Raw genomic sequence first — 13,021 nt, forward strand, 5'->3', positions numbered from 1 at the left:
CTCGCTGTACCAACTAAATGCTTATTATAACCCCCGCTGTACCAAACTAAACTAAATATAATTAACCCCGCTGCCAATATAATGCTATATTAACCCCGCTGTACCAAACTAAATGCTTATAATATAACCCCCGCCTCGTACCAAATAAATGCTTATATTAACCCTGGCGCTATACCAAACTAAATACACCTTATATTAAGCCCGCTTACCAAACTAAATGCATATATTAACCCTGCGCTGTACCAAACTAAATGCTAGGCTTATATTAACCCTCGCTGTACCAAACTAAATGCATGTATTAACCCTGGCTGTACCAAACGAAATGCAAGGCTTATCTTAACCCACGCCTGTACCAAATGAAATGCTATATTAACCCCTGCGTGTACCAAACTAAATGATTATATTAACACCCCGCTGTATCAAACTAAATGCTTATATTAACCCGCTGTACCAAACTAAATGCTAGCTTATATTAACCCCGCTGTACCAAACTAAATGCTTAATTAACCCCCGCTGTACCAAACTAAATGCTTATATTAACCCCCGCTGTACCAAACTAAATGCTAGGCTTATATTAACCCCTGCTTACCAAACTAAATGCTAGGTTTATATTAACCCCGCGCTACCAAACTAAATGCTTATAAAACCCTCACTGTACCAAACTAAATGCTTATATTAACCACCGCTGTACCAAACTAAATGCTTATATTAACCCCGCTGTACCAAACGAAATGCTTATATTAACCCCCGCTGTACCAAACTAAATTCTTATATTAACCCCCCGCGTACCTAAACTAAATGCTAGGCTTATATTAACCCCCGCGTACCAAACTAAATGCTTTATTAACCCCGCGTTTACCAACTAAATGCTAGGCTTATATTAACCCCCGCTGTACCAAACTAAATGCTTATATTAACCCCCCGCTTACCAAACTAAATGCTTATATTAACCCCCGCCTGTACCAAACTAAATGCTTATATTTAACCCCCGCTGTACCAAACTAATACCAAATGCTTATATTAACCCTCGCGTACCAAACTAAATGCTTATATTAACCCCCACTGTACCAAACTAAATGCTTGTATTAACCCCCGCTGTACCAAACTAAACTATTTATATTAACCCTGCTGTACCAAACTAAATGCTAGGTTTATATTAACCCCCGCCTGTACCAAACAACTAAATGCTTAATTAAACCGCCCCTGTCCACAGCTAAAATGCTAGCTTTATGATTACACCCCCGCCGCCAGCACACTCAGTACCAATCTAAATGCCTTCACTATAAACACCCCGCACATTTACCAACTAAATGCTTATATTAACCCCCGCTGTACCAAACTAAATGCTTATATTAACCCCCCGCTGTACCAAACTAAATGCTAGGCTTATATTAACCCCCGCTGTACCAAACTAAATGCTTATATTAACCTCTATGTACCAAACTAAATGCTAGGCTTATATTAACCTCCGCTGTGCCAAACTAAATGCTTATATTAACCCTTGCTGTACCAAACTAAATGCTTATATAAACCCCTATGTACCAAACTAAATGCTAGGCTTATATTAACCCTCACTGTACCAAACTAAATGTTAGGCTGGAAGCAAGGGGAAATAATATGCGAGTTGAGATAAATACAATAAATTATTGGGACAGTAACTTGAATCAATTATCACTGGAGGCGCAGTGATAAAGGAGGAACTGTTAGCAGGAATAGGTGTGCCTGTGACGGCCAATACAGCAAGGCATGGAACGCTGCTCGTCCAATCAGCACCCAGGATCCAGAAAACCAGTTGTATATATATATATATATATTTAAAAAATTGTCTGGTGCATTATAAATTCATAGGAATATAGTGTTATTTTGAGCGTCGTGTGGTATTGAAGTCTGTCTGTTGACGTTAAGCAAACTTGGATCACAATATGATTTAATTTGCTTAAAGGCGTAAATATAATAATAATAAGGATGGTATAGAGTAATAACATAACGTGTCTGAGATGTTGCTGTTTTTCATTTCATCGTCAGGGGTCGTGCATGACCAAAATTATATTATTTCCAAACGGACTAGAGTTCCCTAAAGAAAATCCTAGAGGACCTTTAAGTGGCTAAAACCTTTTAACAACTTTAAAAATGGACYGTTATGACCTGTCAAGCCTAATCGAATATTATAGATCACCATTTTTTGGCAGAGATAGTTTTACATTTGGTGCATAGGTTATTGCTACTATACACGTGCTGGAAAATGGTCATAAATATGAATTAAAGTATTTTTAAGTATGAAAATATGTACAGCTTTTGATGGGCACTTTCTACATATAAATCAATATGTCATCAACTTTATGATGATATAATTGTCCCCAAAGCCCCACCTCTCCTCTGCCTCTGTGCGCACTAACTGGGCGTGTACAGTGGCCACACGCACGCGTTTTACTACCTGCTAATGCCCGTTACCCAGAACAACTGTCACACACACGCGGCAGATACACAGCTCAACCGGTGGAATTTGGGAAACTTCAAGTTAAGGGGTCATTTCTTCTACGCAACTTTGGAAAAATATTTTATTTAAGAGTTAAATACACACACTAAAGTAAAATGGTTTCTTTCAGAGTAGTTTTTATTATTTTACCAGAAAACTTGGAATATAACGTTGACTTTTGACTGGGTCTGATTTGGACTTACCGAAGCGCTCAGAAGTACATTTACAGCCGGGCTGTCAACTTGATGTAGACTTTTCAGAACCAGAAATAATGAATAGGCGTACCAATTTTACAAAAAAAAATATTGGATACTATTGCATAATGCATAAATGATTTTCTATTACTTTTAAAGGAGCTACTTAAGCTTCTTTCAGTGAGAACAAGGAGCGCATTTGAAGAGTGTTTTACGCGCAAAAGATTGACAATATATTGGACATAGGATATTATTGAAACGGCAGGTCAGAGACAATCTGACTAAAAACTGGACATACAATGACAAGCTGTTGGTTTGCCTTTGTGGGGTTGTGGTGGAGCGCCTATTGCATGTTCCTTATTGCAGGTAGCAATTATTTATTCGATGGGAACAACGAGGTGCACCCGAGTTTCATTCACCGGCGGTTGCGGACACACGAAAAGAGAGAGATGCAGAAGGAGATCCTCTCCATCCTTGGACTTCCACACAGACCCAGACCTCATCTGTCACATGGAAAGTACAACTCCGCTCCGCTCTTCATGCTGGATCTTTACAATACGATATCAAGCGAGGAGAAAAACGACGTGGAGGGCATGTTGGAACAGTACCAGTCCATCTACACCACCCAAGGTCCCCGTTTAGCAAAACATCAGGAGAATGCCTTCCTAAATGACGCCGACATGGTGATGAGCTTTGTCAATCTGGGTAAGCCATACAATTATCGTTACAAATGTCATTTATTTATTAACCTTATAGTAATTTAACTCAATTTAGAGATAAAATAGGTGGCAAATCATGTAATAGTCGGACACATATGATCGTGCGTAAAAAGCAGTTTCGCGAACATTATGCTTCTCCAGTGGTTGAACAATAGATCGACATCCTATAATGTATTTGCAGACTACGTGTGAGTTACAGGTGTTCGGATGAGCCTGTATTGGGCGCGCTCTCACGAACCACGGAATGTTTTCCTCTGAACTCTTCTCAGTCCTCTTCAGTGATAAAACACTAAAACGATTAAATGTTTTTTTAATACCGCGTTGCCTATGGACTTTACGCTCAATGATAATTTATGCACAGGGATAAATAGGTTAATTTAGTCCAAATGCTGAAGCCTGTTGTGAAATCGGTTCCATGTTTCGATGTCTGAGGTATATAAATTGAAAACGTATCCATAGCAAACTATACTGAACAAAAATATAAACGCAACATGCAACAATTTCAACGATTTTAATGAGTTACAGTTCATATAAGGAAATCAGTCAATTGAAATAAGTTCATTATGCCCTAATATATGGATTTCACATGACTGGTCAGGGGCGCAGCCATGTGTGGGCCTGGGAGGGCATAGACCCACCCACTTGGGAGCCAGGCCCAGCCAGTCAGAATGAGTTTTTCCCCACAAAAGTGCTTTATTACAGACAGAAATACTCCACAGTTTCAACAGCTGTCCTGGTGGCTGGTCTCAGACGATCCCGCAAGGTGAAGAAGCCGGATGTGGAAGTCCCGGGTTGGCGTTCTTACATGTGGTCCTGGSTTGTGAGGCCGGCTGGATGTACTGCCAAATATTCAATTATCTGGCTACAGCTCTGGTGGACATTCTTGCAGTCAACGTGCCAATTTCATGCTCCCTGAAAACTTGAGACATATGTGGCTTTGTGTTGTGTGACAAAACTGCGCATTTTAGAGTGGCCTTTATTGTCCCCAGCACAAGATGCACCTGTATAATGATCATGCTGTTTAATCAGCTTCCTGATATGCCACACCTGTCAGGTGGATGGATTTTCTTGGCAAATGAAAAATGCTCACTAACAGGGATGTAATCAAATTTGTGCACATCATTTGAGAGAAATATGTTTTTTGTGCGTATGGAACATTTCTGCGATCTTTTATTTCAGCTCATGAAACATGGGGTCAACACTTTACATGTTGCGTTTATATTTTTGTTCAGTATAAATACAAGAATCAACAACCAGCACACTGGTATTTGTGTACGGCTATATTTGGCATTGGCCATAGGGTAAATCCATTTGAATTCAGTCATTTCTTGACAGCGTCCCTTTTGATTTAAAAAAAATACTTTCCATACATGGAGAAGCGGCCCAATGGAGAGGCGGCCCAATGGAGAGGCGGCCCAATGGAGAGGCGGCCCAATGGAGAGGCGGCCCAATGGAGAGGCGGCCCAATGGAGAGGGGCCCAATGGAGAGGCGGCCCAATGGAGAGGCGGCCCAATGGAGAGGCGGCCCAATGGAGAGGCGGCCCAATGGAGAAGCGGCCCAATGGAGAGGCGGCCCAATGGAGAGGCGGTCAGAATGTGACTTGTTGGACATGAATGCCAAAACATTCAGGAGATAAAGGTGCTCAAAGTTCACCCATTTTGCAAACCCCTCCAGACCATGAGACTTCATTTTCTTCTTCACAGGAAAAGATATACGGTTGAATTTTATATAATTTCGAAGCTTACAAACAAGGGTTGTCAAACAATTTGATAATTTCTTGAAAACGGACTTTTTTTTTAAACCTTTATTGTCAATTAGCGTATCTAAAAACGCCTGAACTCAGATTTGTTTCATATTCACATATGTTGTAGCTTAGACCCTACTTTACATCATCTAAGGTTTTTGTTTTGTACCAGCCATAGGTTGAGAAATATCACACTCTTGAATACAGGGTGGGCGTCCATTCAATCATAGAAATATGTTTCTTAGAATGGACCTATTCCTTCAGACCACTGCAATTTAGCTGGCTACACCATTGAAATTTAAATGTAATTAAAATACTACCACAAAGATGTCTGCCGGTTCACCCATCGTTGAATGTCAACTTAAATAGTTATTTCAATTTTATGATCTGTATTTCTATGATTTCAATAGGTTTCCTATGGAGGATTGACAGTATCATTTAAAACAACAGATGTTCCCATTCAAGTCAACCTTCTCTGATGTGTGGACCTCCAACCATCTTTGTGGTACCATTTGAAAGATTACAGTTTTATTACATTTATCAGCCAAATCATGACACCTTGTATTCAAGAGCAAGTTGTGTCTCAACCGATGGCAGGCACAACACAACAACCTCAAATAATGTAAAATAGGGTCTAAGCTACAACATATGTGAATATGGTATGGGTGTTGTATGCAAAAATAAGTCAACTTTAAGCAGCTTTTATCCAAAAAGTCCCTTTCTGACCACTTCTACAATGGGCAAATATGTATGGAAGGTTTTGTTCAAATCAAAAGGGGTACTGTCAAAAAGTGATTGAATTCAAATGGATTCACCCCATAGCCTACAAGTTACGGTTTAATGTGTAAACTGTGTTGCATTGTTTGTTGCTTTGCTAGATTTATTTAATTAAAACCCAGACAATAAAGAGATACTTTAATCATAATCGCTGTAACATAAAAGCCCATGGTCATTCCATCCATTAGCCTCGGGAGTGTTTACAGAGCCTGTCTAAACAGACTGCATGAAGATTAACAGACTCTCTGGCAGGGGTTGGAACCAGTTCAGGGAACATAACCGAAAACTGAAAAATATAGATTTTTGATTAGGAACGGAAGTGATCTGTAGTGTTCCGTAACAGAACCGTTATTTTAAAATCTTGAGAACAGGTTAATAATGTCATTTTTGGTTCCTAATGTCTAGTATGGGCTCGTGAGTGGCCCAGTGGTCTAAGACACTGCATCTCAGTGCAAGAGGTGTCACTACAGACCCTGGTTTGATTCCAGGCTTTATCACAACCAACCGGAATTGGGAGTCCCATAGGGCAGTGCACAATTGGCCCAGCGTCTTCCGGGTTTGGCCAGGGTAGGTTGTCATTGTAAATAGGAATTTGTTCTTAACTGACTTGCCTAGTTAAATGTAATTCAGTGAAGTTATAATGCTAATAATAGCCCAAACACATTTCATGATGTTCAGCGCTTCAAGCCATGCGCCATCTTCTTGCTCTCTAACCAATCAAACATGTAAACAACTAGTTTATGTGTTGCATAGCAAACTTCTCTATCCGGGCTAATGGGTTGAGTAAATTAATTAGCTATTTCCTAAAAACTGTTGATTTCACAGAAAAACTAGGAACTATATGAACTGTTCCTTTTTTGGGGTTTCGAACCGGTTCAGAACTTTCTTTTCTGGTCAGTACACTGGAATGGGATGAAAAAAAATAGGGGTTCTGAACAGAATGATTAGAATATAATTTTGGTTCCAACCCCTGCTCTCCTGTCAATGCTGCTAAGCTTGATGGATGACATTTTTTGAATATTGACATTATTGAAAATGAAAATACTATGAAAGTGTCATAAGAACGATTTCTTTAAAAGTATGTGGCTCTTGTCAAAGTTTTTTTGTACTCAAGCTTGCCAAGCTTGCCTAACCACAAAATTAAATAATCCACTGGGCAAAAACTGGTTGAATCAATGGTGTTTGCATGGCATTTCAACCCCCCCAAAAATAAATTTGATGACGTTGAATCAACGTAGAAAACTGATTGGATTTGAAAAAAGTAATCAATGTAAGGGCATTTAATATTTTTTCACCCAACTTTTAACCTAAATCCAATGACATGGTGATTTTTTTTKTTGATTTCACGTTAGTTGACAACTCAACCAAATGTAAATCAAAACTAGACGTTGAACTGACGTCTGTCCCTAGTGGGAAGTGATGAGCTAAAAGTAAAGCATGTTACAAACTACACTGCAAGAGCTTCCTTATTTATCGTCCTCTGGAGTGTTCAACAGTGTAATTGTTAAATGTAGTGATGAAAACCAGATATTGCCGGCTGTTTTGTTCTCAAGTAACTACTGTGGGATAATGTTAATGATGTTTACATACTGCGTTACTCATCTCATATGTATATACTGTATTCTATTCTACTGTATTTTAGTCAATGCCACTCCAACATTGCTCACTCTAAAATGTATATATTTATTAATTCCATTCTTTTACTTTTAGATTTGTGTGTATTGTTGTGAAATGTTAGATACTACTGCACTGTTGGAGCTAGGAACACAAGCATTTCGCTACACCCGCAATAACATCTGCTAAATATGTGTATGTGACCATTCAAATTTGATTTGATTTGATTTTGATTTGGGAGTGTCTTAAGTCGTTTCGATTCACAGTTAGTTTTGGTTTTGCTGCTCTTGCACATCTGCATATCCAATTCAATTAATCATCTCCGGTACATCAGTTCCCATCCAATACATAGTACCCAGGGATTAGGTTGCCATCCCAATAGAACACAGAGTCCTGCTACTTACTTACTGCCTTGGAGAAGATGGCTTCCTCCTTGAATGTGATTCTAATTAATACTAGACAGGCCAAGGCGCTCCGTCTGCTTTGCAAATAAACTATTGTACGACTACTGTGTGTCATCTGATTGGTTTGTAATGCTCAGTAGCTCAGTTTGACTGTTTCCTGACGGATGGCCGAGAAACATAGACTACAGGATGCCGCTTCCTGTCTGGGTGGTCTCGTTTCTTTAAAGCTTGCCTTTAGCATGTGTCTTGTATAGGGACAATCATCGGATCTGATAGGTGTTGGAAAGTGGTGATGGACCTTTACTTTTGCATTGTAGGCCTCAACTGATCCACTGTACACCAGCTCTACTGATAGAGGGCTCGCTGTGGGTTTTCCTATGGGAGTTCATGGATTTAGGAGTCCCTTAACTCTGCTACAGCATCTGTCTGTGGTAAGCAGACGCTCTGTTCCTCGTCAGTGATTCATAGTTAGGTCTTGTTTGGTCATCCGCTCGTTGAAAGTATCGCTCATGCCAACGACCCATATTGACTCATCACAAGTAAAAGGAAATAACTTAAATTAGGTTAACAGAAACATCCCTTCCTTTGCCTCCCCCTCATTCACTGAAACAGAGTGTTGATCATCGTCATCACTCTGTTTTCCTGGTCTGTACTCTGGTGTGTTACACTACATTATGTAGTGTGTCGCACCACCATACGAGCCACATGGTGTCGCACCACCAACCCAGACTCGTCCTAATGCCCCGGTGTGTCGTAGCCACGGTTGGTCGGTCGGTCGGTGGCAGCGCTAATCAGCCTGAAGATGCTTTTGAAGATAACAGCTTCATTCCTGTGATAAAAAGAGGTCAACCAAGGCATTCCATTGAAGTGAGCTGTCATTTGGTCTCCTAGAAAGTGAATGGTTCACCTGCTCTGTGAAAGAAGTATTCTAAACCACAGATGTGTCAATTTCCTTTGAAAACTTCGAAGGGTTTTCTGACCAGAAGAGGAGAACATGGTCTAAAAACACGCACATAGTCAATTCGCTCTTCATTTAGGATATTTGAACTGGTTTAGTATGTGTGCTGCTGGAACTGGTTTAGTAATGTGTGCTGATGGAACTGGTTTAGTATGTGTGCTGCTGGAACTGGTTTAGTAATGTGTGCTGATGGAACTGGTTTAGTAATGTTGCTGATGGAACTGGTTTAGTAATGTGTGCTGATGGAACTGGTTTAGTATGTGTGCTGCTGGAACTGGTTTAGTAATGTGTGCTGATGGAACTGGTTTAGTATGTGTGCTGCTGGAACTGGTTTAGTAATGTGTTGCTGATGGAACTGGTTTGTATGTGTGCTGATGGAACTGGTTTAGTAATGTGTGCTGATGGAACTGGTTTTAGTATGTGTGCTGCTGGAACTGGTTTAGTATGTGTGCTGGAACGGTTTAGTATGTGTGCTGATGGAACTGGTTTAGTATGTGTGCTGCTGGAACTGGTTTAGTATGTGGCTGCTGGAACTAGTTTAGTAATGTGTGCTGATGGAACTGGTTTAGTAATGTGTGCTGATGGAACTGGTTTAGTATGTGTGCTGCTGGAACTGGTTTAGTAATGTGTGCTGCTGGAACTGGTTTAGTAATGTGTGCTGCTGGAACTGGTTTAGTATGTGTGCTGCTGGAACTGGTTTAGTAATGTGTGCTGATGGAACTGGTTTAGTATGTGTGCTGCTCGAACTGGTTTAGTATGTGTGCTGCTGGGACTGGAACTTCTAATGTTGTTCTTTTGTCATGTCCAACTTATTTCTGATGGATTCGCTTAGCCTCACAGACGGCTGAAGGTCTTCCTGAGCCTTACTTGGCATGAGATGTTATCAAAAATTCCCATCTCCCGTTTCTCCTCCTAACTCTCTCTATGAGATCCTCTACATAGGTGACTTCCAGTAAGTAAGGGTAAAATCCATCTCTGTTTGAAGGAGTTGCACCCTCCCTGGTACGGCCTACCTTCATCCCCTGTCCACATCCTGTTGAACTGCAATGGAGTAGCCATCAGTGCCCCTCTTATCTAAGTCAACAGAACTGCAATGGTGGAGCCACCAGTGACCCTCTTATCTAAGTCAACAGAACTGCAATGGTGGAGCCACCAGTGACCCTCTTATCTAAGTCAACAGCCACCCGCGTCGGGCGTTAGCAAACCACCAGCCTGCCTCTCACACTTGAAAGGTGACCTGGGAGACTGAGGGTTTTCAAGGGGGGGTTCAGGAGATTAACTGGGTCTATACAATCTCAGGTTTACTCTAGCAATCCCAGCCTTTTGAAATGTTTTTCCTGTTTTACGATCCCTGGATGCATTTCTGATCAGCTAAATCTCAGGTAATCTGTGTTCTTTTTGCAACAGAACATGTCACAAAACTCTGGCATTATCAAATAATTAGTTGGGAACGATCAAATAGTTAATTGTTTGATTTCAAGGGCGGCTTTGGCCAATACCCGTGAAAGTCTTTAAACGGCTTCCCGTGGACCCCCTAAACAAAAGCAACGTCCTTCCTGCTTTGTGTTCAAGGTTTTTAAGGATAAAATTAAGTGAAGAATTTGAGATATGCTGCCGTGGATTTAAATGACTGTTTCTAAGCCATGAAGTTGAGTGAAACTAATAGTTGTTGAGAAAAAAAAACGCAACAAAAGGAGTAGATGGAGTTATACTTTAACACCTACTGTGGCTCTGTAATAGTGTTCTGTATGGACAGATGGAAAAGCCATAACAACCGCACTCTGGAGATGTTTCTTCCATCAAACTGTTTGTTTCTATGAAGTGGCCATATGTTTTGCCAAAGAGCCTGATAACCAGTACCGTCCAAAGAGCTGAAAAGGAAGCTCTTTTAAAAAACGATACCGTCCAAAGAGCTGGAAAGGAAGCTCTTTAAAAAAAACGGTAACTCAATATGCAGAATCATTTGTGTGTCTTAGGCCCTTCATTGAAACTTCGTCCCGTGTTAAAGTGGAAGCATGTTGATTCATAAAACATATGAAAACAAACATGGTGTTTACGGTTTGTTCATTCAATTCATCCCCTTGTTTTAAAACTTTATTAAATTCAGCTGCCTAAAAAGCCTACTTTCTGTGCTTCAGTAGATCTACGTGCAGGAAATACCTCTGAGAAAACKTTGAATCTTCCGCACGCACACACGTACGCACACACACAGAGATGAGATGACCCTAAGGTCGAAAGATAACACTTTTTAAGAGGGCATTCCGTTTACACTTGAAGAAGTTTCTGTCACACACTACTCTTAAACCGCCTGATGGTATCGCTCCCTCTCACGCCATTACTCTCTCACTTGACAAGATGGCTGTCACGATTGGTCGCTATACGTGAAAAGAATGCCATGCTATGTTCTTTTTTCCCCAAATTCCTTCTCTGAAAATTCTATGAACATTCCTATTCCCGGTGGGATGACGTAGGATGCGACCGCGGTGTGCGGAATGAGATAAAAGCTTTAGACACGGCACACTCCGGCAGTTAACGATCTGTCGAGGAGCGGTGAGTACCGCGATGGAACATCTGATAACGGGCCCGCTCTTCTCACATTTTTCCCGTTGTGTGCAGGCATGCGGGAATGTTTGCTCTGATATGCCTCGAGGACAGGCCAAAAACTCCCTTAAGGCTCATTCTCTGAACTGTTGCAATGGTGGCAGAGGCCAAGAAGAGAATAGAGTAGACCTGCTTCTGCTCTGACCTTCTGACCCTTGGTGTTTCTATAAGAGAGGGCTTTAGTGACGAATGAGAGTGTGTGCGTATGCGTATGTGAGTGTGTCTGTCTGTGTGTGTGTGTGTGTGTGTGTGTGTGTGTGTGTGTGTGTGTGTGTGTGTGTGTTGTGTGTGTGTGTGGTGTGGTGGGTGGGTGGGTGGGTGGGTGGGTGTGGTGTGTGTGTGTGTGTGTGTGTGTGTGTGTGTGTGCGCGTGTGCGTTGTGTCTCTGTGTGTGTGTGTGTGTGTGTGTGTGTGTGTGTGTGTGTGTGTGTGTGTGTGTGTGTGTGTGTGTGTGTGTGTGTGTGTGTGTGTGTGTGTGTGTGTGTGTGTGTGTGTGTGTGTGTGTGTGTGTGTGTCGCGTGCGCGTGTGTGTGTGTGTCTGTGTGTCTCTGTGTGTGTGTGTGGAACCAGAGGATTCCCCAGGCCAGTAATACAGATAGGAGTGATACAGTCTGGTGATAGAAACGTTGGATTGTTTTCTACATGAGTTATTATTAAATACAATTATATTTATTCTTATATATATATTATGATATACTATTATATAATATTATATTTATGATTATATACTATCATATATATTATTATATACTATTATATATATGATTATATACTATTATTATATACTATTACAGATATTATTATATAAATKATTATATACTATTATATATATGATTATATACTATCATATATATTGTTATATACTATTATATATATTATTATATACTATTATATACATGATATATACTATCATATACATGATTATATACTATCATATATATTATTATATACTATTATATATATGATTATATACTATCATATATATTATTATATACTCATTTGGTGTAACAAGTGGTTCATTCCCTTTTCACCTGCTCCCTAAGCCAATCGGAGGTGGGGGGCTAGTGATGGGAGCGTGAGAACAGCATCACCCTTCTCTCTGAGCTCCTGCTCCTTAGGTCTTTACCACCTTCCCCGCTGAGGATTTATGGACGCCTTGGTGCCATAGGTGGCGTTAGTGCGTCTTGAATCAACACAGCGCTGGTATGTTGACGCGAAGCAGCTGTGAAATACACACACACATATACATGCCCTCCCGATGTCCTGGACGGTGCGTCAGATATACACACACACACAGACACACACGCACACACACACACACAAATGTGTAGACGCAGCCTCGTACACCTACACATAGACAGACTCGAGCATACACACCTAAGGTATTTTTGTTGTCAATCTCCTTTGTTGCTTTTCAAGCTTGGCGTGCTGCAACTGATATCATTGATATCATATTGATTCAGGGAAGTATTTAAATGGAATTTCTATTATGATGATGTATTCAAACACATAGACATTAGAATGTTGGGAGGAT

At 40.6% G+C, this 13,021-nt stretch overlaps 1 protein-coding gene across 1 annotated transcript in view; it reads left to right on the forward strand.

Moving 5' to 3' along the window:
* Window positions 1-2,467: 2,467 nt before the first annotated feature.
* The window catches only part of LOC111973468 (bone morphogenetic protein 7-like), a 54,562-nt gene continuing 44,008 nt past the window's right edge, over window positions 2,468-13,021 (forward strand). The window contains exon 1 of the mRNA XM_024000838.2: window positions 2,468-3,375. Coding sequence (XP_023856606.1) covers window positions 2,970-3,375 — 406 coding nt within the window. The 5' untranslated portion in view covers window positions 2,468-2,969. The remainder of the gene's footprint in view (window positions 3,376-13,021) is intronic.

Source organism: Salvelinus sp. IW2-2015, linkage group LG14 (genome assembly GCF_002910315.2).
Source record: "Salvelinus sp. IW2-2015 linkage group LG14, ASM291031v2, whole genome shotgun sequence".
NCBI classification, from domain to species: domain Eukaryota; kingdom Metazoa; phylum Chordata; class Actinopteri; order Salmoniformes; family Salmonidae; genus Salvelinus; species Salvelinus sp. IW2-2015.